This window comes from Bidens hawaiensis, unplaced genomic scaffold (assembly GCF_021521415.1).
Source record: "Bidens hawaiensis isolate Kalapana, Puna unplaced genomic scaffold, B.hawaiensis_p1.1 tig00050034_1, whole genome shotgun sequence".
Taxonomy (NCBI): domain Eukaryota; kingdom Viridiplantae; phylum Streptophyta; class Magnoliopsida; order Asterales; family Asteraceae; genus Bidens; species Bidens hawaiensis.
Genome location: NW_027506139.1, coordinates 38,054 through 64,247, shown reverse-complemented (window position 1 = coordinate 64,247; position 26,194 = coordinate 38,054). Strand labels below are relative to the sequence as shown.

Sequence of the window (26,194 nt, the reverse complement as noted above, 5' to 3'; positions counted from 1 at the left end):
ATGAGCAAGTTGAGGATCTATTGCGCGCAAACATCATCCGCCCGATGCGATACCAGACATGGGTAGCCAATCCTGTGATGGTAAAGAAAAGTAACGAGTCGTGGAGGATGTGCATTGACTTCAAAGACCTCAACAAAGCATGCCCAAAAGATTGTTACCCCCTCCCAAACATCGACGCAAAGGTGGACTCCGTGGCGCCATTCAAACTCAAATGTTTCCTGGATGCCTACAAGGGCTATCACCAGATTCAAATGGCACCACAAGACGAGGACAAGACCGCATTTAGAACCGACAAGGGTGTTTTTTGCTACACAAAAATGCCCTTTGGCTTGAAGAATGCGGGCGCTACCTACCAAAGACTTATGGATGCTGTTTTCAGCGAGCAAATTGGAAGAAACCTAGAAGTCTGTGTGGATGATTTGGTGATCAAAAGTAGGGAGGAAAAGCAAATGCTCAAAGACATCGAAGAAACCCTTGGGCGCCTAAAGGAAGTTAACATGAAGCTCAATCCGAGCAAATGCACTTTCGGCGTACTAGAGGGAAAATTTCTAGGTGTAATGGTCACCAAGGATGGTTTCAAGGTGAACCCTGAGAAGGTGGAGGCCATCCTTGACATGCCCTCGCCATCCACCATGAAAGAGGTCCAGAAGCTGAATGGTAGATTGGTTTCAATCAACAGGTTTCTAGCGAACCATGCAAGCAAATCTACCCTATTTGTCAACACATTGAGGAATTGTTTAAAGAAAAGCCAATTCAAATGGACTCCTGAGGCCGAGCAAGCTTTCAGTGAGATAAAAGAATGTTTGATAAATCTGCCCGCGCTCACAGCTCCACTTCCTGGTGAAACTTTGACATTATACCTATCAGCAGGAGAGCGCGCCATCGGCACAGTATTATTGGTGGATAGCAAGGGAATCCAAACGCCAATATACTATGTGAGTCGGGTGCTGACAGATCCTGAGACGCGCTACTCCATCATGGAAAAGTTAGTTTTATCACTAACACACGCGTCGCGCAAGCTTCATAGATATTTCAATGATCATCCCATTGAAGTTCTGACTGGTTACAACATCCAGCAAGTCTTGCGGCGCCCCGCGCTCTCGGGAAGGCTAACAAAATGGGCGCTGGAATTAGGAGAGCACACGATCGCCTATAAGCCCCGTCCAGCAATCAAGGGACAAGTCTTGGCTGATTTCATTGCCGAAGTCCCCGAAGGAAAAATTGAAGAGGCTCAGCGCGAGGCAGACCCTCCGCGAGCCAATGATGAAGAAAATGGTTGGAGATTGTTCACTGACGGAGCTTCAAACAACGAAGGGTCCGGCGCAGGCCTAAAACTGGTGGATCCAGAGAATCATGAATATACTTACGCCATCAGGTTGGACTTCAAAAGCACCAACAATGAAGCTGAGTATGAAGCCCTGCTGGCTGGCCTGCGCATCGCGCACAAATTCGGAGTTAAAAAGCTGGAGGCCCATGTTGATTCATACTTGGTAGCAGCACAGGTCAATGACCTTTATGATGCCAAGGAGAACACCATGCCTCTGTATCTAGAGCAGGCGAAAAAGCTCATCGAGCAATTTGACTGCTTCAGAATCATTCATATTCCGCGCAGTGAAAACAAATCTGCTGACGCGCTGAGCAAGATGGCATCAACCAGCTTCGATCACTTTGGCAAAGATGTCAGAGTAGAAGTAATGAGCAACCCGTCGGTGGGAGCGAAGTCTGTCCTTGTAACTCATACAACCCCTTCATCATGGATAACTCCAATAATGGAATTCTTGAAGGAGGGAAGAGTACCAGACGATCGCGCACAGGCGAGGAAGATAAGACACAAGTCGCAGAATTATGAACTGCTTGATGGTACACTATATCGACGCTCTTATCTTGGACCGCTCATGAAATGCCTTGATGCTGAGGAAGCAAGCTATGTGATTAGAAAGATACACGAAGGAATCTGTGGAATACATGCTGGTCCGCGCATGGTTGTTACTAAGGCAATGAGCGCAGGTTACTATTGGCCAGGCATGTACTTGGACGCTTTAAAAGAGATCCAAAAATGCAAAGCATGTCAGAGCTATGCGCCAAACACCATGCGGCCAAAGAACAACTTGATTCCGGTGACCTCCGCATGGCCTTTCTACAAATGGGCAATCGATATTGTGGGTCCCCTACCGCAAGCGCAAGGGCGAGTAAAATTTTTGGTAGTGGCAGTAGACTATTTTACAAAATGGGTTGAAGCCAAGCCACTAGCAAAAATCACAGCCGAAGCAATGAAGCAGTTTATCTGGAGCCACATCATATGCCGTTTTGGCTTGCCCATGGAAATTGTGAGCGATAATGGCAAATAATTCACTGACAAGAAGATATCAAGCTGGCTCAAGGAATTGCGCATCAACCAAATTTTCACTTCAGTATACCACCCTAAGGGGAATGGCCAAGTGGAACGCGCGAACCAAAGCTTGCTGAATGGGCTGAAGAAAAGGTTAGAGGGAGAATCCCATTCTTGGGTTGACGAGCTACCTAATGTCCTGTGGGCGCACAGGACATTAAGCAAAACTAGCAATGGCGAATCCCCGTTCAGCCTAACCTATGGAACGAAGGCAATGATTCCAGCAGAAATTGGATGCCCATCCCATAGAGTGCTCATGATGAGCAAGATTGATAACGAGCGAGAAAGAAGGTTGGATCTCAACTTACTTGAAGGGCGCAGAGAGGCGGCTATCATCAGTGAAGCCAAATACAAGAAAAAACTGGAAAAATATTACAACCAGCGTGTGAAAGAATGCCACTTTAAGAAAAATGATTTTGTCCTTCGAAACAATGAAGCTAGCCGCGCGATACCCCCGGGAAAAATGTCCCCCAATTGGGAGGGACCTTATCAAGTCTCGGAAGAATTGGGAAAAGGCGCATACGCTTTAAAAGATTTGAATGGAAAGAAGATACCGCGCGCATGGAACGCGGCACAGCTTAGAAAATGTTTCATGTAAATGTCAAGTTGGTAATCAACGCTTTTTAAGCCATTATGAATAATGATACGCGCTATCTTCTCTTAATGTGGACTCTATTACCTTTTGCATACATGTTTCACACTTCCCTTTATTAATTTTGAGCAATATGACAACATTGTATTGACATCAAAACGAAATAAAAACGAAGTAAAACATACATGCGCGAGCTTCAAGCTCAAACGCGTTAACGAGTCTTAACTCTAAAACGTCAGGGCCTTAGCCCAATTCTATTACCTTTTGCATACATGTTTCACACTTCCCTTTATTAATTTTGAGCAATATGACAACATTGTATTGACATCAAAACTAAATAAAACGAAGTAAAACATACATGCGCGAGCTTCAAGCTCAAACGCGTTAACGAGTCTTAACTCTAAAACGTCAGGGCCTTAGCCTAATAATGTGAGCCTTAGCTCAAATCACACACAACATCCATCCTACATACTGCGCAGTCTGACCATAAAAATACCTAAACACAACTAAGGCAAAACAAATGCCAAAACATAGTTGTTAAGGTTTCAGGTCGAGGTCGCGCATGAAATTGTAATGGATATCTGAGCAACACATATTGATACGTAAAGGGCTAAAAAACTCATAATTCCATATAATAAATGCGCGATAACGTCGCGCAAAAGAGGAATAATGAAAATGCCTAGGCACGTGTCAACATAATCAAGATATGGCAAAATCACTTACAATATGACAAGGATTAAGTATAATAATTTCCTTACAACCTTGTTCTTATTTCAACGTGCAAGCATATCTTATATTCAACAAGCAAACATGCAATATAAAGAGGTGAATGGGGAATGCGCAAGATGCGAAGAAGGGAAAAACAAAATTTCATTCCAAAGCATTGAAATTTACAAGTTTACAAGATGATAAGATACAAACTACAAATAAAAATAAAAAACATGAAGGGCTTCTCAAGTCTCCACGTCGACGTCAGCCTCTTCATAGTCATCATCATCGCCCTCAGCATCTGGCGCAGCCCGCTCCTCGTCATCTCCAAACTGACCATAGTCAAGTTCTTCGTCTTGAATGGATTCTTCTATCACAATAGTGTCAGGAGCGGATCCTTTGGCCGCGACAGAGCCGCTAGCAACGCCAGCATTCCCCGCGCCATCATCGCCGCCACCAGCCCCTTCGCACTCGTCAAGTAATTTCTTTAGCGCGACGAGATCGGGCTGGTCAGCAAGCGCGGATATCTGCAAATCATAAGGAAAAATATGAGTACAAAAAGACTTGGAAAATAAGTCAAGGTAATCTCATTAAGGTTAAAATACCTGCACAAGGATGGGAATGGGAGTATTCATATACTTCTCCCCCATCGCGGCCATGTCCGCGCAGGCAACGTCGCTCTGATAAGGGTACTCGGATGGGTTCTTCTTCAACATGCCATATTCATAGCCATCCGTAAACCCTTCAGCTCGACCCACCAAGCGTGCGGCAGCGTTGCAGTCCATCACAAGGGCCTGAAACTCGTCTGAGTATTTCAACGCGTAAGCGCAACGAGTCATGCCCTGTGAGATTAGCCATTGGCGATCCTGCGCGAGGGAAGCAACAGACGTCTCGAGGGCAGGAACCTGAGAGTTTAATAACTCAACAGTTTCCTTAGTCTGTTTCAGCTCCTCTTTGTCGGACGCTGCTGCCGCCAAGGTTTATTCTTTTTCTGCTCGCGCAAGGTCGAGTGCTTCCTGGCTAGACGCTGCCGTCGCCAAGGCTTCGTCTTTTTCGGCCTGCGCGGCCGCCAGCTCCCTCTTCAGGCGCGCAACCTCACTCTCCAGCGATGATTTGTCAGTTATAGACTGGACAAGAGCTTGGTCACGCGCCTCCGCGTCCAGCTCCAAGTCGCGCACTCTACGCGCGTACTTGGCCGCGTCCGCCTCGGCTGCCTGAAGCTTCTCCCGCGCAGCCTGGAGCTCATGCTCGCGCTTCACAAAGGCGGTGTTGGCACTTGCCCTGTTATCACTGAGCTTTGCTTGGAGCTTCTCAGCTCTCTCTCGAGCATCAGAAAGATGCCAAGCAGATACTTTAGCCTCTTGCTTGGCTTCCGCAAGAGCATCACGTACCTTTACGTAATCATAGCGAAGCTCTTGGGAGGCAGCAAAGAAAGCTGACCCAGCAAACAGATGATCTTTAAGCAAGTCATCGCGAGCGCGGGCCTCCTGAAACCTCCTTTCAGCTGGAGGCACAGAATGAGCCCAGAAGTCCTCACACACACCCATGGACTGAAATGAGCTGTCCTCAGTAATGTTCCATCTCGGGCGGAAGATGTGATCGGCTTCCTGCAAACACAAAGTAATGATCTAAGTCATCAAAACACTAATATGAAAGTCCGCGCAGCGGAGCAAAAACAAACTTATACCTGCGGGGACGAAGCAGAAAAGTCAGCGGCAGGCCCACGAGAAGACGGCGACGCGAAACCTCGTGGCGCTGCAGGGCTGGCGCGGCCGCCGTCGGAGTCTTCAGCATGAACCTCCTCATCCTCCTCTGAAATAGGCCTCTTCTCCTGCGACCTAGAATCAAAATCAGTCTCGCGAGGAGGGCTGTGCGCAGGAGGAGGTGAGGGAGGTCTCGACGCCGCCAGATCGGCGCGTAAAATGGCCTCCTGCTCCTTAGTAATCCCGATGAGGGGAGATTCATCGCTTGCAGGAGCAGGAGCAGAGCCAACGGCGCTGGCACCAGCGCCAGGAGTGCCGCCAGCAGCTTGTACGCCAGCTACGACTTCTATGAAAAAATCAACAAAAAGAAATGATTCATGACTTGATCTAAAAGAAAAAAGTCAGAAAATAAAAGCACAATACGTACCTTGGCGCAACTCCGTTCGCGAGGCAAACATCGCCATGAAGTCCATTCTACCCTTTTTCAAGGGTAAGACAGGGGACTTCGAAGCGACCTCCGGCGCAGCCTCGGCATCTTGTTGCGCTTGAGGTTGATCCACCAAGGTCGCTGGCTCTACAAACATTTGAGTGAGCAAAGATTCATCAGCAATTCTATCAGAATCGCGCTCAAAGAACAGTAAAAGATAAGCAAAGGATAAGCAAAGTATACCTGTCAAAGGCGCAACGCCGCTTCCCTTTTCCACCGCGCGAAGGGAGGAGGTAGTAGCACCATACCTCGTGTGGACAGGAGGTCTGCCCACTTTTTGAGGCAGGGAGGACAAGGAAAACTTGGGGGGAAATTCCTGGGTTTTCTCAAATCCCCTCGCCTGAGTAGGAGGATCCTGAGCAACAGGGGCAACATCCTTCTTCTGTTTCTTACTGGCCCCTGCGCCAGTTTTCCCCTTAGCTTTACGCTTTAGTTGGGGCGCCTCCTCCTCCTCCTCCTCTTCCGCGAGCTCCAGCTCGTAGTTTTCGAGCGCATCTACAATACACGCAACAGAAGTGTTAGCAAAATTTGGTATTATAAAGGAAAATGCATAAGTACAAAGGCTTACCAGGCGCATCGCTGTCGAAGACAAATCCCAGATCAACAGGGATGAACATGTCATCGAAGCGATCGGGGAAGCCAACCTCCCCAGCGCCCAGCGCGACGGAGCCACCCTCCATATGCTCATCATAGGCGGCGTGGACATACTCCTTGCTGACTGCACAAAAACAAGTCAAATGATATCAGCAAAAAGATAAGTATTCGCGCAGAAGTAATGCAATGAGATTAACTTACACAAGCCGTCAACTTGGATAACGGGCTCAGTCGCGCTGTCAGCCCACCTCCTGCTCATACCGACCCCCACCAGCGCCTCCTCACAAATTTTCTTGGCGGGGGATGGTTCGGCGGTCAACTTTTTAACCCAGGCGCCAGTTGGGTTCTTGAAGACACCCACATCCGCAGGCGCAGAAGAGATCGCGCGCATGGTCATGCGGATGGGGATCACGCCAGCCCTGATATAGAAAAACCTCTCAGACCAGTCATGAAGGCTCTTGAATGAAACAGTGCAGCACTTGACCTTCTGACTGCGAGGAATAAAGGAGAACCAAGAATCTTGGATCTTGGGCTTATAAAAAATTGAAAGCGACGAGGGGTGGGCTCCTCGCGCTGAGATTTGCACATGAACTCAAAGTGAGTCATGCGCACGAGTCCAAACGGATGGACTTGGGATATATGAATCCCATAAAACCTAAGCACCGCACCCACAAACCTTGTCATCGGGAGACGAAGGTTGCAGTGGGTGAAAAAATGGCAATAAAGGGAAATATAGCCGGTAGGCGGGTCCGCCGCCGTTTGCCCGGACCCAGGCAACATGCAGCCAAACTCAGGGAGAAAACCCTGAGAGGCGATAAGGCTGTCAAAATCGGACTGCCTAAGTTTGCAGGGGATTTCATTCCACTTCTTCACGGCCTTGGTCCTACCTACCTCCTCCGATGAGGCCTCAGCAGCCTTTTTCCCCTTGCCGGTCTTCTTCAATGTAGACATTACTAACGATTTTCTACGGCAATGGATGGGGGAGATTGTGTTGTCTGAGCTATCAGACATACAACAGTGACAACGAACAAAGGATGCTTCTGAAGAACAGATATCTGGAAGCAGAACAAAGGTAATCGGAATACAAAGAAAGAAAAGAGCTCTGAATAATAAACAAGAAGATGAAGAATAAAAACTCTTAAGGGCTGGCTTTTATAGGCCCAGGAGAGAGAAAAATTGGTGCTGGTCGGACTTCACGCGCCCCCACTCGCAGGAGTAAGCCAACGCGAGCGCGACACGTGTCCCTGACACTGTGTGAGGGGACACGAAAAAAAACTGTACAGCTGCTGCCAGAGTTCACGCGCCATCACTCGCACAAACAGACCAACGCGAGCGCGACACGTGTCCCTGACACTATTTGAGGGGACACGAAAGGCAACTGTAGCACCTCGAGCACACGAAAGGTCTGACACGTCTCCATCACTGACGCATGTCAGCAACAACCAACCACGTTCAGGGACGTTTCGTTTTCAACCAAAAGGATAGAATTTCGCGCAACAATGAATAATAAGAAGAAAAAGACAAACCCCTACTAAAAGAGCTAACTATTTAGTCTAACATCTATCTTACCTCGCTCGCGTGAGACAAGACACACATTAGACTGGGGGGGCTTGAAGAGGTATGTACCCGCCTCAACACCGAGCGAGGCGGGTCAACCCACAAGATATAGACAAGAGGCTTGAAATCAAGACATTATGAAGGCGCAAAGCCAAAACCTATGCGCACGGCGCATATCACATATGCTCACGCATATCACATATGCTCATGCATCACATGCTCAGGCATCACATATGCTCAGGCACCACAGATGCTCACGCATCACATATGCTCAGGCATCACATATGCTCAGGCACCACAGATGCTCACGCATCACATATGCTCACGCATATCACATCCGCGCGCGGCGCATATCACATGCTCGTGCATATCACATTTGCGCATGAAACATCTGCGCGTGAGAATAAAGAGAAGACCTCGCGCATCCTCAGGATAGGCGCATATCACACATGCACATAATCAACCTCGTCCTTATCCAAATCAGGATTAGGGCAACCTTGATTGTGCACGTCAGACAACCTTCCAGAAGGTATCTTTTTAAGGAATAAGAATATGCTGATGTTGACAGCTGCCAATGAAAGGTGGACAACTCAGCAAAACCCATGTGCTACCACGTGATTATAACCAATGAGAAAGCACCAGGTGTCCCAAAGGACACCTGGCGCAAAGCAACTGGAAGAGGCCAACAAAGCCCTAATTGGGTCTGAGCCCAATCATTGGAAACTCTAGCACTATAAATACAGCATCAACTCCACAAGGAGAGAAACAACAAAACACAAGAACACACAATCACATCCAATTACAGAGTATTCAGCTATTAAGCAATACACTCCAAATTCCTTACTCTCATATTATTATCTTCTCCTACAAACACTTATTCTCACACCGGAGGGTTACCCCAAAGAGGACCCCTCTGTCCCTTTCTGAGGGGTAAGTTTACGGTGCTGTTCATTTTGTAGGTGGAAGAACCCAGATCCAAGAGAACCATCGGTGAAATAGCATAATCACACCCGAGGAAAGTAGATCGTCTACCAGGGAGTCGATCCACGTTTCTTCAATATTTACAAACAAAAAAAGGTTTGTAATAGGTTGAATAAATTAAAAGAAATCAAAAGCGAAAGGCTTGAGTGAGACCACACCCAATTCAACAATCAAGTTCACACTGTCCTCTACAAACACATACAATGATCAAATGAAAGGTTAAGTAATAAACAAAAGCATATCACATATCAACTAAGAATTAGCCCATATAATACAAAGTATCAGTGAGTATTCACCAAAATAGATAAGTTGAAAGGGAAACACTATGTTAAAAGATTATAGGCTTATAGCATTCAAAAGGTTCAAGAGAGTGGGATTAGTAATAACTGGCTTTTAATCTTAAATGCATTCAACATCAAATTCAATTAAATAATGGGTACACGGAAACTAATACCAAATTAATAAACTAAATAAACTCTATTGGTTCAAGTTTACGACTATATGCACACAAGATTTAAAAAAAAGATATTAATACCAAAACAATAAACGCTAACAAAACCTTGTCACTAGGCTTTGCGTGCCGCCCCCAGTGCCTTGCCCGCTTGTTGATTGAACCTCGAACAACCAGGTTATGTCTCTTCGGATCTTTTTGACCATAAAAGTCAACTGTTGCAGCAAACCAACTTTGACCCATTAAAAGTCAAAACTGCCATAATGTAAAGACTAAAGAATGACTAACTCAACTTCTTTTCGCAAATTATATTGAATACCGAAAATACCCTTGATGGTGTAAATCTTCAGTTTACCCACTTTCTTACTGAACAAGAGTTCATCAATCCTAATGACCAAAATGGCAATTAATAATATTGACTAATTGAGTCATAAATTTCCGTTGATTTTTATATTATATAAACATACAGTGCACATTAGTTTGTGCATATAACCGTTCTCGCATATGATAACGGTATTTGCATCTGTCTTCCTTCGCATCTTCATCCACAAAAAAATGATTAATATTTAAAATAAGGATACTAAAATGCCGTTAATATAAAAAACAAAACACCGTTAATAGTAAGGGCGTTTTAGTCAATTTACCTTAACTTATTTGGAAAAACTAAGGAGGTGTTTGGGATTCCTTATTTTCATCAACTTATAACTTATAAACCTTTTGAAAAGTTAATAAGGTGTATAAGGTGTTTAGCAAACCATAAGGCCTTATGGATTTTAACTTATGGTGAAAGCAAAATAAAAGGGTTTTTAAAAGTTAGGAATATGTAACTTATTAACTTAATGAGTTTGATTTACCTATTACACCCCTCGAACCCTTAAACCTCATTACACTCCTTTTAAAAAGAGTGCCCATTTTGGTCATTTTGGTTTTCCCCAACACATAAGCTAATCTAAACATTTTTATAAAAACTTATTTTCAAAATTTCATAAATTTATAAGTCCTTTTAACCAAAAGTCCTTTTTCACTTAAATAAGCAATCCCAAACACACCCTAACACCCAACCATGTTACGGACCATATGTGATACACTTTCAAGTTTCAAATGCCCATATATTTAAGTTTTTCTAAATTATAAATGTTTTCTTACCTCAAAGCAACGCGATATTCTTGACCAAGCTTCTCGAGCACAGGTTATAAAAAAAAAAACTTTAATGTCTAGACAAAATTGGTTTTTGCAATTTATGTATGCCAAGTATGATTTGGAGACTACATACAACATATACCATGTTGAGGTTTTTAAACTATAGTATCCAACATTCAGGTTGAGTTGTTGACCCATTTAATTATATATATGTATCAACCCACCAACTCTGTTAAAACGTTTACAACTTGAATACGACTCGTTTGTCTCATTTACTCAAATTGGTTAAAGGCATCATGTTTGGGTTCACAAGTTTGAACGTCCAAGTTAGGCTATATAACATGAATAAACATTTAAGCCATTTTCTAGATTCAAGTATTCAACCAGCCAAACCACTAATCTGCCACGGTTGACACCCATGTTTCATCGAAGGCTCAACATATTTGTGTACCCTCTTGGTTCAACCAAGCCACTTTACATCTTAGCTCACGAACCATCTCGGCCCATTGGCAGCTAATAACCAAATCCGTCGTCAATCCACAGGTGGTCTAATGTAAACATACTTGAAATCCATTGATAGATCTCATATGCTGACAGTTGACTAACCAAACAATATGTTATTATAAACTTATATTTACACAGAACTAAAAGAAAAAAAAATGAAACCAAATATTTAATTAGTAAACACATATTTATCCGTCATTCAATTTACTCTAAACTTGGTAAATGTTTCAACCTTTTCTATTAAGCATTTTTTGTAATGTCACTATAATTTGAAATAAAAAAGATAATAAAAAAGGAAATTTTAACCAAGTTAATAGCTACAAACAAAGATGCATGCAAACAAAGAATGGACTCGTATCACCAAAGAAACTCTTTAGTTCAGAACTGGCTGGCATAATACACTTATCAAGCTTCTATTTCAGTCAAGCATCCAAAACCAACAAATATTGTTTAGTTTACATATACAATGACTAATACAATAAGTCAACAACTGATACGCAGTTTATAAAGATGGCTATCCAGGCAAAATTCGTTTGGTCTACTAAAAAAAGAAATCATGGGAATATTAATATTCTGTTTTGATAATTTAGTATCTTGGTTTATACTATGACATTCAATACCTATAAAACAAGAGATTATACATTTCTTCAGTTCATTCTAGCGTGGATGCATGATCATCAACCAATCAAAGATTGTAGTCTTTAAGCAGCTTTATTTTCTTTTCAAAACCAGTGATGCTATTGTTATGAATGATAACATGTTTCTACTTGGTTTCATCTACCCATGTCTGGTTGTTGAAGTATAATCCACCATTTAATGCTGCCTGAGGTAAAGGTACGAATCTACCTGCAAGAAATTGTTTTTTCTTTATCTTCATAGCATACTATTACCAGTTTTGTAAAAACAAGGCACAAATGAATATTTTGCAATGGTTTTAGACAAACATATTGATGAACATTAGCGCTTTAAACAAAAAACAACTCAAAAACTTACCTTTAAAACTCCCAGTTCTTGTTCGTTCGATTGTCACCTGCTATTGGTTTAAAAGAAGATGAAGGCGTCGGTTAAACAACCGCTACATTGAAGAGAAGATCCTGATTGGTCTTCAGGTTGAACGATAATACGTTATTGGCACCAATCCGTTCACATGATTGATCAATAAATATATATTATTAATGATTATATTAATAACATAATAGGGAAAATTCCCAGAATAACCCAAAGTCGGAGAGAGAAAAAAAATGATCCAAAAAGAATCTAAATTCCCAAAATAACCCATGAAATTTGTACCGGGCCGACACATTGGTAATATAACCGACGAGATATTCCAACCAATGAAAACTTGACACTTGGAAAGTTTCTGACATTTCCGACGAGATTTTTAAAAATCTTGGGGTTTTCGTCCATATTTCTAATTTAAATCATTTTGTAAAAAATAGTCTCTCCATACGGTTTTTTTAGGTTTCTTATCTGGTCCGTTCAAATTAATTTTTTCTTGAAAAAAGAGCTTTTTGAATTTCGTCTTCCAAGACGCATTTTGAATGAATTTCGTCTTCCAAGTTCATATTCTCATGGTTCTTATCTGGTTTAAGGACGTTGAGTGTAATCTATAAAGATTAAGGACATGTACACAAAATAATGAAATATGTAATTTAGTATTGTACATGATCATAGCACTTTTAACTTTCACTTAACTGTTCTAGAACAACCACGCTTTTCTAATCATTAAAGATTTACACTTGATTGCGCTCGTATGAATTATAAGCATTATTTTAAAATTCATCTTAGGCGACCAAGTACTTTGGAGGGAAATGAACCGATTTTCTTCCGATCCGTCAGAAAAATCGGACTTGGTTAACTCGGGCCTATTCGGTTTGGTGGGTAAGATCGCTTATACTCAAGTACTCGGTCAAATGGGTTATTTTCCATATATTTTTCACTAATTTTTACCGTTTTCACTAACAGACATTAAAAGTCAAAAGTAACTATGCCTAAAATATTAAAAAATGAACATAACTTTTTATAAAAAAAAATTAGTATTTTAATATGTATATTTGATTTATTTATATTGATATTAATGTATTTTGTTATATACACTACTAAACTCTCTTTTTTTAACCTACTTACAACTAGAGGTGCACAAACCTGTTTAATACTCAAATCCAGTTTGGTCAATAAAAGTCAAAATTAGTTTATGATTGGTTTCGGTTTAGGTTGTAACCGATTTCTTGACCATGTTACGATCAATTGCGGGTTGGGTTTTGATCGGTTTCAGTTCGAGTTTTGACCAATTTTTGCTCTGTTTTAGCCGGTTTAGGTTATGGTTTTACCGGGTTGGAATTGGATTGATGGAGAAAATTGCAAACAAGTTCTGAATCTTCAATCGGTTCCAAACCGGTTCTGTTTTAGTTCGATTTTCAAATCAGGTCGATTAACTGGTTAATTTGCCTATCTCTGCTAGAGGTGAGCATTCAAACCGGTTAACCAAACCGACCCGAAACCGAACCTGTTTGAAATCAATTATATAGAAACCGGTCTGGAACCAATTGAAATCGTCAGTTTAGAACCGATTTGTAATTTTCTCCCCCAAACCAGTTCTAAACCGGTTAACCGAACCCGGCCAAAACTGGTCAAAACTCAAACCGAAACCGATCGTAACCTGGTAAAAAACCGGTTTCAATCTTAGCCGAAACCAATCGTAAACCGACTTTGACTTTTGTTGACCAAATCGAACCAGTTTCAACTCAAACCGGTTTTGAATTTTAACCGGTTTGTGCATCTCTAACCACTACCACTAAACAAAAATCAAAGTTTCAACATTTTCTTGGTTTAATGATGAGTTAATACCACTTAATAACATTAAAAGCATACAAATATCACAATAACAAAACCAAATACAAATTAATTAACCCAAACTTTAGTGGACCCAACTTACGTTATCAACCCACACTTTCCAATTTGGGCCAAAACCACCTCTCACCGGAAAACACAAACAACACCATGTCTTCAATCGCCGGCCACCGTACTTCATGGACCCATTAACCTTCGGTATAATCGTCACCATAATAATATTATTCTTATTATCATCTGCTTCATTACAATCGAAGGCACCTGCAAACGCCGATCTTCTTGAATTTTGAAACCCACCAAGATTTTGAAAATGAGGGTTTTTTGTTATGGGTTTTGTAATTGGATCTGTTGGGTGTTGATAATATTGGTTTTGGGATGTGGGTTTTGCTTGGAATTGAGTTTAGGCCATGAATTAGGTCATAAGTGTAATCATGAGCATCATCATCATCATCATCATCATTATCATGATCATGGTGATTTGGGTGTGAAGAAGAAGAATATGTTGCCTGAAGAATTGGCGGAAGAAGAGGATTTGAAGATGGAGTTTATGTCTCATCATGAACATGGTCATGGTCATGATTATTATTATCATGGTGGTGGTGATTCGGAGTTATCGGGAATTGGTAATGTTCGTTCGTTAAGCTTTTATCAGGCAATTTTTTGTTTTTTTTCTGTGAAAGGTAGATGTACATCCACTTAGGGCTGTAACCGAACCGAAAACTGTTAAGTTTTTACTAGGTGCTTTTTATTTTATTTGTGAAAGGTAGATCCCATTTAGGGGTGTAACCGAACTGAATAGGGCCTTGTTGTTTGTTCGTTAAGCTTTTATCAGGCATTTTTTGTTTATTTATTTATTTATGTGAAAGGTAGATCCATTTAGGGCATTAACTGAACCGAACAGGGCCTTGTTCTTGTTGGTTCGTTAAGTTTTTACTAGACAATTTTTTTTTAATTTGTGAAAGGTATATCCCATTTAGGGGTGTAACCGAACCGAATAGGGCCTTGTTGTTTGTTCGTTAAGCTTTTATTGGGCAAAATTTTTTTTTTGTGAAAGGTAGATCCACTTAGGGCTGTAACTGAACCGAAAATCGTTAAGTTTTTACTAGACAATTTTTTAATATTTGTGAAAGGTGATTCCCACTTAGGGGTGTAACCGAACCGAATAAGGCCTTGTTGTTTGTTTGTTAAGATTTTATCGGGCAATTTTTGTTTTTTTTCTGTGAAAGGTAGATCCACTTATGGCTGTAACTGAACCGAAAATCGTTAAGTTTTTACTAGACAATTTTTTTTATTTTTTATTTGTGAATGGTAGATCCCATTTAGAGGTGTAACCGAACCGAATAGGGCCTTGTTGTTTGTTCGTTAAGCTTTTATCGGCCAATTTTTTTTTTCTGTGAAAGGTAGATCCACTTAGGGCTGTAACCGAACCGAAAATCGTTAAGTTTTTACTAGACAATTTTTTTATTTTATTTGTGAAAGGTAATTTTTTTTTTAATTTGTGAAAGGTAGATCCCACTTAGGGGTGTAAACGAACCGAAAATCGTTAAGTTTTTACTAGACAATTTTTTTTTATTTGTGAAAGGTAGATCCCATTTAGGGGTGTAACCGAACTGAATAGGGCCTTGTTGTTTGTTCGTTAAGCTTTTATTGGACTTTTTTTTGGGGGTGAAAGGTTGATCCACTTATGAAGTTTTTGAAAATTTCTGATAATTGTTAACTTTTTTGAAATGTATGAAGTTCTGGAAATTTATAATAATTGTTTTTTTTGGGGAATGGCGAATTTCTTTTAACTTTTATCGTCTATAAACTATAAACCATTAGATCCACTTAGGTTTGTAACTGAACCGAATGGGGCCTTGTTTGTTCGTTAGGCTTTTAGCGAACATTTGTTTTCTGGTGAAAGTAGATCCACTTAGGTCTGTAACCGAACCAAACAAGGACTTGTTCATGTTCGTTTGTTAAGCTTTTATCTAACTTTTTTATTATTATCATTTTTTTTTATTTTTTGTGAAAGGTAGATCCACTTAATGCTGTAACCAAACCGAGCTAGGTCTTGTTCATGTTTGTTCGTTAAGCCTTTATTGGACAGAAAACGGTTCGCGAATGCCTAACCAGTTGAAGTTTTTGTTTGTGTTCGTTCATTAAGAAATCTAATTTGTTCGTGAACTGTTTTATTTGATTTGGCTAACAGTTTCGGTCCGGTTACCAAGTTTGTGTAGGTATTTTTTTACATCCATATTCATATGTTAATTTACAATAAATTAATACATTATACTCATGCATTTTTTTGTTTTTAAAAAATGTTAAATACCTTTAATGAACAAACATTAACGAACGTAAACAAACACATTATCGAACGTTCACCAGCACCATTAAACGAACATGGCCTATGTTCATGTTCATTCATTTAGTTTATTGAACAAATTTTTTTTTTCATGTTCGTTCATTTATTAAACGAGCGAACATAATCAAGCTTCCCACCGAAAGTTCGGTCCGTTTACAGCCCTAGATCCACTCACTGAAATTTATGAAAATATCTGATAATTGTTAATATCTTTAGGGCTTTGGATTCAAGCAATGGGGTGCTCACTGTTGGTGAGCTTGGCTTCTCTAATTTGTTTAATTCTACTGCCATTGTTATTCTGTGAGTTGATTGACTAATATCTATTTACTATCATTTCTATAATTCTATTGGATGAAATATACCTGAATTTTTGTAAATTCTTGTAGTTCAAGGAAAACCTTCAAAGGCGCTTGTTGATTCACTGGCCGTATTTGGGGTTAGATTCTTGATATTCATCTTCTTCTTGTGTGTGCTAGTTTTCGGTTGATAATAAAGTTCGAGTCTTTATTGGATTTGTAGGCAGGAGCTATGCTCGGGGATGCTTTTCTTCATCAATTGCCGCATGCATTTGGTATGATCAAACATGAAGTTCAAATCTTGAAATGCAGTAAAACATAAAGCTCGAATCTTTATATTTGATTTTTGAACGTGTTTATCAGGTGGCGGACATTCTCATAATCATGATGATCATGTTCATGATACTCATGACCACAATCATAATTCTCATTCACATTCACATGCACATTCGATCGAAGATCTGTCGGTTGGATTATCCATTTTGTGTAAGTGATGATACATTTTGTTTAAGTGATATTGAGATAATACTTGTAATGCTTTTAATTAATTTGTTTTTTTTTTATTTATTCGTTGCAGTTGGAATTGTTATTTTTCTTCTTGTGGAAAAGATTGTTAGGTATGTTGAAGAAAGGTCAAGCGGGGCCGACTCATGGGGTCATCATCACCATCACCATAAGAAGAATGAATCGGTGCAGGATATTAATATTAAAGGTGATGGTGACAAAAAGTTATCAGAAACCGCATCTGATGAATCTTCTGTTCTACGCAAGGTATAACTGAATTATGCATTGTATTTTAAGCAGTTGATGATTTAGTAATTTATCCATGAAGAAAATACTACTCGTAACGCTTTATATTATAAAATACGTGTCCCCATCGGTTTATTGCTTATCTTTGATTCTTTATACCTGGAAATGGTCTTGTCGGGTGAGCTAACGGGTCAAATGAGTTGTTTATATAAAGTATCAATATTTTCGGGTCAAATGGCTTCTGACCAAATAGTGGGTCAAACAGTTCGTTTTAAAATGCATCGTTTTGTTTTGGGTCAAACGGGTCATTTTAAAAATAATTAATTTTGTTCGGGTTAAATGGGTTCTGATCAAGACCAAACAGTTTCTGACAAATAGCGGGTCAAACGGGCTCTGACCAAATAGCTGGTCAAACGGGTTCTGACCAAATAGCCCGTTAAACGCGTTCTGAGTTCTGACCCACTAGTGGGTCAAAAGGGCCATTTTTGGAAAAAGCATCGGTTTGGTTCGGGTCTGACTAAAAGGGTGGTTTTAGATAGCATCAAACCAGGTTTATTTACTTTATTTATCATCTATATCAAAATCTACGTTGCAGAGAAAAACTACTGAAAACGGACTCGAAAGTACGAAGCCCGAGATTGAGAACAAACCTGCACAATCATCAAGTCTGGTGTTCGGTTATCTTAATCTATTCTCAGATGGTGTTGTATGTGTTTCTTAACCTTTTCATTCATTTCTCCCATTTATATAACTTTATTATGGATTTATGATTAAACAATAATGAACCATTTGCAGCATAATTTTACCGATGGCATGGCTTTAGGAAGTGCTTTTCTTCTATACGGGTCGGTCGGTGGGTGGTCAAGAACACTTTTCTTACTTGCACATGAGCTTCCTCAAGAGGTATTCTAATTTTTTTTATCAAAGATTATTATTATTATTATTATTATTATTCACCAATAAACGCTACTTATCGCAGATAGGTGATTTTGGAATCTTGGTGAGATCTGGTTTTAGTGTATCCAAAGCCCTATTCTTTAACTTCCTATCTGCATTAGTGGCATTAGCAGGAACTGCATTGGTTAGTTTATTATATATCAATATCATTATATTTATTAAAATACAAAAAAAAAAAATAACATTATTCGAAACATGACTATGTATCAGGCATTGTCATTGGGACAAGATCCTGGGCAATCGTCTTTGATTGAGGTACACATTTTTTTTGTTAGTGTTTTGTATTGCTTCGCTCGTTTACAACCGAACCGAACGGTTGAAATTCGAAACGAGCCAAAATCGAATCGAGTGTTTTTTAATCGAACATCGAGTGATTTTCGAGAATTATTTATTTCCTTTTCACTCTAAAAATTTCAATAAGAAACAAGTTTGAAGGCTGTAAATAATATATTTTGTAAGCAAATCAGTAGTTTTTAGACAAACGTGTAAGAAGTTGTAAACTTTTATGAGAAAGAAGTTTGAAGTGAGATATAATGAACATGCAAACAAACTTCTAATATTCTGAAAACTTGAATCAAACAAATGAAACTATAAAATTGATGGAATAGGAAAAAATTAAAAAGGTTTAAAAAATCGTATACATATATTTTATGTGTATACATATACTTATATATTTGTTCATATATATAGGATTAGGATCATGTGAAAACTATTTTGAAATTGAGAACTTTGAAAACCATTTTGGATCACAAAAAAATCACTTTTTAAAAAAATAATAAAAGTTATAAAACAAAACAAAAGGCAAAAATAAAAAAAAAGTTAAAAAACCCAAAAATATTTATTTTTCATCCCAGTTTTATAAAAAAAAATTTTAAAAAAATATCGGTCTAGCAAAATTATACATATATGTATAATACATATTTTTTAATTTTATACAAGTTATTCTTTATACACATATGTACAATTAAGATAAATGATAATGTGCATATGTGTACATTATATAAATCGAGATTAAATAAAAATATAGATATGTGTATAATTAAGGTTTTTTTTATGAAAGCGGGATGAAAAATAAAAATTTTTGGTTTTTTTACTTTTTAAAATTTTTCGTTTTTTTTTGTTTTGTAATTTTTTTTTACTATTTTTAAAGGGTTTTTTGTGGCTCTAAGAGCATTCTCAGCCCATTCCCTATATTTGTGTGAGAAGGTTTTGTAAATTATATGGTATGGTTATGAGTGGTTGTGAGTAGAGGAGAGAGAAAATGTTATATGAGAAAGTTAAATTTGGGGTTTCACTGTTCATACCGTATAATATTTTAATATTTTTTAAAAGTGGTTGTGAGTGAAAGAGAGAAAAGATAATGATAAAGGTATAAAATTGGTATTTAATTAAACAGGAGAGAGAAAATACAGAGATTTTTAGTGTAATATTATGATATATATGGATATATGGTAGGGAATGGGCTGTGAATGCTCTAAATGGTTCTCAAAGTTCTCAATTTTCAAAGGGTTCTCTTAGGATCCTCACCCTATAATTATATATAAAATAAACTAAAAATATTCAAGCGGAACTGAACCGAGCAGATCTTTGCTCATTGCTTGGCTCGTTTACAAACCGAACCAAGCAGAGTGGCTCGTTTACAATCGAGCGAGCATTTTCTGAGTGAGTTCGAGCGACGAGCTGTTTGGACGGCCCTAGTTATGCATTGAAATTGAATTGAGTTAACTAGGGTACGTTTTTTGGTTGTGATTTGTAGGGACTTACAGCAGGAGGGTTCATATACATTGCGGTAGGGGTGATGGCGGAAATGAATAATGGGAGTTCATCGGTGAAAACTAGCGTGATACAATTAATCTCATTGGTATTGGGTATGTCTGTTGCGCTTTTTATCTCTCTTGTTGAATAGAACATTTGGATTTTTAAGAAGTTATAGAGATTTTTTTTTTGTTATGGGTTTTGAAGTTCTTATGTTATTTTGCATTTGCTTTTTAGTTATTTGAAACTATTAGAATTTGTTTAGTAACAATTCATAATTGTAAATTATTAGATCATTTATCAATCTAAGGTTCACTTGAAGGTGCAAATGAGAAATTTATCACAATGTTTTCGTGGTATTTATATTAGACGTATACGTTTCTGTGCGAGTAAAAGCATAAACACGACCGAAGATTTGCCTTCCCATGGCTATACATGTGAAGTCGTTTTAAAGATAATCCAAATGTATGTATATAGAGGCTTATGTCATATTGTGAATGGGTTAACTCGTTTCTTGAAAGAGTGAAGCTTTGCGCGGTCCACATGAAGTGACGGGCAATTCTAGATTTTGTAGGTTAAATATACCACTTAACCACCAGGATGTTCTCTTGAGAAACATAAAGCGACGCTTTACATAAACGATTTGGGTCAATAAGCTCCATAGTATTAGTACCATGGCACTAGAATTACATTTGTAATTAGACGAAGCTAACAATATTGGCTAACCTCTCATATTTGTGATTTTCGAATTATTTTTGTAATTAGACCAAGTTAACAATATTGACTAACCTCTTATTTTTGTGATTTTAATTTGTAAGAGAAATGATTGGATGAACTAACATCCAGATGCAAAAATCAACCAAGCAAGAAAAAATAAAATAAAGAGAAAATAACCAAGTCACTAAACTATAATTTTATTTCACTATAAAATTGAAGAAAAAGAAAAGAAAAAACCGTAATATAAATACAAGGGTAAGATCTACAAATAAATGTTAACTTGGAAAACATACAAATAATTAAAATAATAACGCTAGCACTAGCATACTTATTATTGCGCTACAATAAAATAAAGTAGCGTAATACAAAATAACTAATTATTCTAGTTAAAAGCTATAACGTAGTCATTTCAATGTGGTGTATAGTAGTGATAGGAAACATGAGTCTTCAAGACCTAGGTTCGATCTCCATAGCCAACAATTTGGGGAGGACATGAGTGGCTCAAATCTCAATGAATGAAGACGTCCGGGTTTTATCACTCTTTGTTGGGCTAGCTGGCATTGAGTCGTCCGTACGGAGCACTTAGCCAATTATCTATTTGTTGGTTGTTAAAAACAAACTATAACATAATAATAAATACTCTAGTTATTTATATATTTATCACGTTAAAAGTTTTTTTTGCATGTGATCCTAATAGTAACACCGTAAATATATCACATGATTAGATTAACTATTTCTATATATTTCTGTTAAGTTTTACATCCACTTAATTATTATTATTATTATTTTTAATAAAAAGATAACATGTAGAACATGAAAATGAAACAACCTCCCAAAACGAAAGTGATTAGTGACCGGTCGGTCACTTTACAGTAATTAACTTGTCGGAGACTCGGAGATACAATCGAGATTAATGAAAGCGACCCTTGATTATTATTATTACTATTATTAATATTAATTTATTATCAACCCAACGTTTTTTAATTTCAATTCTAATTCCAAATCTTTAACTTTGACTGACTCACACTATTCACAGTCCACTCCTCAATTCTCGGCCGCCTTTTCGAGCCTCTAAATTTTCCGAAAGTTAAAGCCATCAACAGTCCCCTGTCTCTCCCTTTCTCCGGCGTGTAAACGAGCCGGGCCGATCACAAGCTACTTGAGTTCGGGTAGGTAAAAAAGGTTGAAACCAGATGAGTCTTATTGAGTCTCGTGTATTTTTAAGTTATAACTCTTTATGCTCGTTTAAGGTACTGCTTACGAGCTCGAGCCGAGCTCTAGCTTGAAAATAAATAAATATGTATATTAATTACTTAATAAATAATAAAGGAGCCTAGCTTGTGCCATGCTTGAGTTTGAAAAAACGAGCCATGAGTCGAGCTCAAGCTTAAAAAAATACCTCAAAACGAGTCGAACTCGAGCTCTCTTAAGTTAAAATAAGCAAAGCTTTAGCTAGAATATATTTTAAAATGTGTACAAATTAGTAAATAAAGAATGAGCCTAGCCCAAGCTAAACTTGAGTTTGAAAAAACGACTCACAAGTCAAGCTTTAGAAAAAGAGCTTAATAAAGGCCAAACTATAGCTTTCTTAAGGTTAAAATGAGCCTATCTCTAGCTAGAAAATATTTAAAATGTATACAAATTAATTGATAAATAATAAATGAGTCTAGCCTAAGTTGAGCTTGAGTTTGAAAATAACGACCCACTTAAAAAAAATTGGAACATGCCAAACTTGAGTTTTTTTCATGTTAAAACAAGCCTAGCTCTAGCTAGAAAATATTTTAAAGCGTATACAAATTATTTAATAAATAAAAAACAAGCCTAGCCCGAGCTTAACTTAAGTTTGGAAAAATGACTCAGAGCCAGGCTCGAGCTTTACAAAGAGGTCGAAACAAGTTGAGCTCAAGCTCGGCGTCAACTTGTTTACGACGCTAAATTTTAACCTAATTTGTAAATCTAAGAACCTTAATTTTAAAAGTTAACAAAAGCTGGTGATTGTGTATATTTAATTTGGAAACGATTGTGTCTATAACTTTAATGATTTTGTGTGCTCTACAAATCCAAGAAGAAGCAAAATCCAAAAAGCAACAAACTTGGTATCCATTTTCAAACTAAAATCCACTGTTGTTAAAGTAAAGTTTTAAAAAGGGGGAAAGTGAAAAAGCACATGTCTTTGGTGTGTTTGGGATTGGGTCTAAAGTTGTTATTTGACATGAGATTTGGAGTGTTTGGTTTGAGAATTTAAATTTAAAAGATAACATAGAAATACGAGACACGACACGATTGCATGTGTTGCTTGACACGAACATGACACGAGTTTTCAAACATGAACCTGTTCAAAAACTACTTACACGACACGACTTGTTTTGGGACCTGGTTAGGGACATGATAAATATCTCATATATGGTGAAACAAAAGTTTATAAAAGCCTTAATTGTTAATTAAATACATATCTGTTAACATATTTGAAACAAAAATCCAAGTACTATTTATTCATTTTGCTTTTGACACTTTTGGTTTCTTCGTGCCTGAAGCTATGATGGAGTTACTTAGCCGAGTTCAACAGGTCATGCATAGTAATGTTATGACTCATAAATCAGCCAATGTAGTGTTTAATAATTAGGTTTATCAACTCTAAACGAGGTAGGGTGCAACTTGTTACCCGCTTGTCTTTTGTTTCGATGTAATCACTACTTTTCAGTTTGCTATTATAATACATAATACAAATTATATTAAAGTACGGGGCGTAAAGTAACTAAGACATAACTGTACATTTTAATTTATTATTTTTTGTATTAAAATCAAAAATATTAACATATTATCAAGTGTTTAACCTGTTTGAACATGAATCTAACAGTGTCTTAATTCTTAAACATGTCGACCTGTTTAAGACACTAACATGTTTAACTCCGTGTTATTTCATGTAAAGATGCATATCATCTTCAAATAATCAAAACAAGTTTTGTTGCACATACAAAAATAATTATAAGGTAATAAGTATACTATGGTTAAATAATAATCACTTTAGTGTCCTTGGTATTCTCATAGGGAGCACACGCACAAGGAAATAATAGGGACCCAAATAAAGAAAGAAAGGAAGAATGGTCAGTAGCCATCAGAGGACTAGAATGATTATTAAGAATCTCCTTTTTTTCCACTTTTACTGTTGCCTTACTACCATTTAGTCTTTTTTGTGTTTATTTTAGGTGGTGTTTTTGGATCTTGTTATCATATCTAAAATGTCAGTTGTCTATATGGGGTGTTCACTAGAAGATGACCTTGTAAGTCTTTTGTTATCTCATCTTGCTTACCTTTCTAGCTTCCTTATAAGTCTTTTACTTGCATTGTTTCACCTTAATATGTGAGTTTGTATGTGTTTTTAACTTATAAGATCTTTTTTTTATCATTTAATGATAATGGGGTTTTCATTAGAGGGTTAGTTAGTTTGTCTAGCATTCATATCCTGTTGCATTTCTTACACACAAATTATTGAGACTTTTGTGTGTTTAATTTCTGATGTTTTGAGCTTGTGTTATAATTTGAAACGTCAATTGTGATATGGGTTCTAGTTTCTTGGTTGATCTTTGAGACTCGTGTGTGTTTTTATGATGTTTTTAGCTTGTGTTATGATTAAAATGTCAAATCTTGATACGGGTTCTTTTTTCTTGCTTAATCTTTGAAAGTTGTGTTTTTTTTGATGTTTTGAGCTTGTCATGGGAGGCTCGGAGGGTGTGCGAACCGCACCATCGACGGGGGCACATAAGTTTCGCGCGGGGGGGGGGACTTTTTATATACATATTACATATATATGTTTTTTGTGTTAAAAATAAGGTGATTTGCAATTGTTTATGAGATAATTACATGCTCAGAATGGTTTGTGCTTATAAAGTTGATAAAAGTTTTATCCATATACACAAGCGAATAAAAAATTTTCGTTAATACATACGGTCATTTTGATTTTGACTCGGCCGAGGTATTTAAATTCTCGAAGACGACCCTGGAGCTTGTGTTATGCTTGATATGGGTTCTTGTTTCTTGGTTGATCTTTGAGAGGAGTTTGAGTTTTTTTGATGTTTTGAGCTTGTGTTATGATCTAAAATCTCAATTCTTGATACGGGTTCTTGTTTCTTGCCTAATCTTCGAAAGTTGTGTGTTTTTTTGATGTTCTGAGCTTGTGTTATGATCCAAAATGTCAATTCTTGATACAGGTTCTTGTTTCTTGACTATCTTTGAGACTCGCGTGTGATTTCTGATGTTTTGAGCTGGTGTTATGAGTCTTATGACCCAAAATGGGTTCTTGTTTCTTGACTAATCTTTGAGACTCGTGTGTGTTTTATGATGTTTTGAGCTTTTGTTATGATCTAAAATGTGAATTCTTGATATGGGTTCTTCTTTCTTGGCTGATCTTCATCATCATCATCATCATCGTACTCAGTATATCCCACCAATAGCAATGCTATGGTAGGGTCTGAGGAGGGTAAGATGTAGACAGCCTTACCTCTATCCCATAGGGATAGAGAGGCTGCTTCCGGTGAGACCCCCGGCTCGATTTCTTGGCTGATCTTGTGATTGCTTATTCTCTTTGTATATGTAGTTATGTTAAACCATTTTCAATTGTTATATTTTTTTGTGCTATGATCTAAAATGTCACAGGAAATGAAAGAAGGGGTGGTGATTCAGCTAAAACAGGACACTAGAGAGAGTAGTAGCAACTCGATGATTGAAAACATGGAAGTCAACGGCTTTGATCTAGAACCTGAGTTTGACTTTTGGCCGATTCAACACCCAAGTGAACCGTCCCATGAAGATAGACCAGTCCAGTGTCCTATGCCTCATTCTTCCCATCTCATCAAAGTAAGCCTTTCCCCTTGTTCAAATTGTTATATGTCTTAGTTGAATACATGATATTCCATAGTCATAATAATAATAATAATAATCAATTAATCATACAGGATGAAAGACTGCAAGATGATCGGTTTTCATGTCAAACGAAGTCAGAAGCAAAACTGGTTCTTAACAAAGACGACAATGTGCTAGAAGCTAGAAAACCGGCAATGAGAATGGTTCGCAAGAGGCATCATGACCATACAAATACCATCTTACCATCACTTCCAATGTCGCCTCTCTGTCCTTATTCACACCAAAAGGCCGTCTTTAATAAGATTCAGCAAGTTCCCAAGTTTGAATCTTGACGGTCCCAAATCAAGTCTTAGTAGCCGAGTTTAGCTTTTATGGTTTCTTGCATTTTGTTGATCATCAATTGTGTTGTGACACTTAACCTAGAGTAAATGTGATGTTACTAGTTAATTAGATGGGGTTTGGTAATTGGTGAAACATTTTTATATATGTATAATATTGAACTTTTATTTTAGTAATGGTATCCAACCTTTGACTGTTATGTTGATCTATAAATTTCTAT

At 38.1% G+C, this 26,194-nt stretch overlaps 2 protein-coding genes across 2 annotated transcripts; both read left to right on the top strand.

Moving 5' to 3' along the window:
• Nucleotides 1-14,049: 14,049 nt before the first annotated feature.
• On the top strand, nucleotides 14,050-20,271 carry LOC143616850 (IAA-alanine resistance protein 1-like). Its single transcript, XM_077089560.1, has 11 exons — nucleotides 14,050-14,579; nucleotides 16,517-16,600; nucleotides 16,687-16,736; nucleotides 16,820-16,871; nucleotides 16,960-17,082; nucleotides 17,174-17,367; nucleotides 17,942-18,052; nucleotides 18,142-18,249; nucleotides 18,326-18,427; nucleotides 18,514-18,558; nucleotides 20,060-20,271. Exons 1-11 carry the CDS (start codon nucleotides 14,267-14,269, stop codon nucleotides 20,207-20,209), a joined length of 1,332 nt encoding a protein of 443 aa, XP_076945675.1. The 5' UTR covers nucleotides 14,050-14,266; the 3' UTR covers nucleotides 20,210-20,271.
• Nucleotides 20,272-23,964: 3,693 nt separating this feature from the next.
• LOC143616855 (uncharacterized) lies at nucleotides 23,965-26,194 on the top strand. The gene is made up of 3 exons (XM_077089563.1): nucleotides 23,965-24,056; nucleotides 25,429-25,629; nucleotides 25,728-26,194. The coding sequence occupies exons 1-3, from the start codon at nucleotides 24,015-24,017 to the stop codon at nucleotides 25,965-25,967; spliced, it is 483 nt and encodes a 160-aa protein (XP_076945678.1). The 5' UTR covers nucleotides 23,965-24,014; the 3' UTR covers nucleotides 25,968-26,194.

What these genes read in the sequence shown, in the direction of transcription:
- LOC143616855 (XM_077089563.1), top strand. Translation starts at nt 24,015, where the DNA reads ATGTCAGTTGTCTATATGGGGTGTTCACTAGAAGATGACCTT. An exon ending in GTTCACTAGAAGATGACCTT is followed by an intron (nt 24,057 to 25,428) that starts GTAAGTCTTTTG and finishes AAAATGTCACAG; the next exon opens with GAAATGAAAGAAGGGGTGGT. An exon ending in ATTCTTCCCATCTCATCAAA is followed by an intron (nt 25,630 to 25,727) that starts GTAAGCCTTTCC and finishes TTAATCATACAG; the next exon opens with GATGAAAGACTGCAAGATGA.
- LOC143616850 (XM_077089560.1), top strand. Translation starts at nt 14,267, where the DNA reads ATGAGGGTTTTTTGTTATGGGTTTTGTAATTGGATCTGTTGGGTGTTG. An exon ending in TTCGGAGTTATCGGGAATTG is followed by an intron (nt 14,580 to 16,516) that starts GTAATGTTCGTT and finishes TAATATCTTTAG; the next exon opens with GGCTTTGGATTCAAGCAATG. An exon ending in CATTAGCAGGAACTGCATTG is followed by an intron (nt 18,428 to 18,513) that starts GTTAGTTTATTA and finishes ACTATGTATCAG; the next exon opens with GCATTGTCATTGGGACAAGA.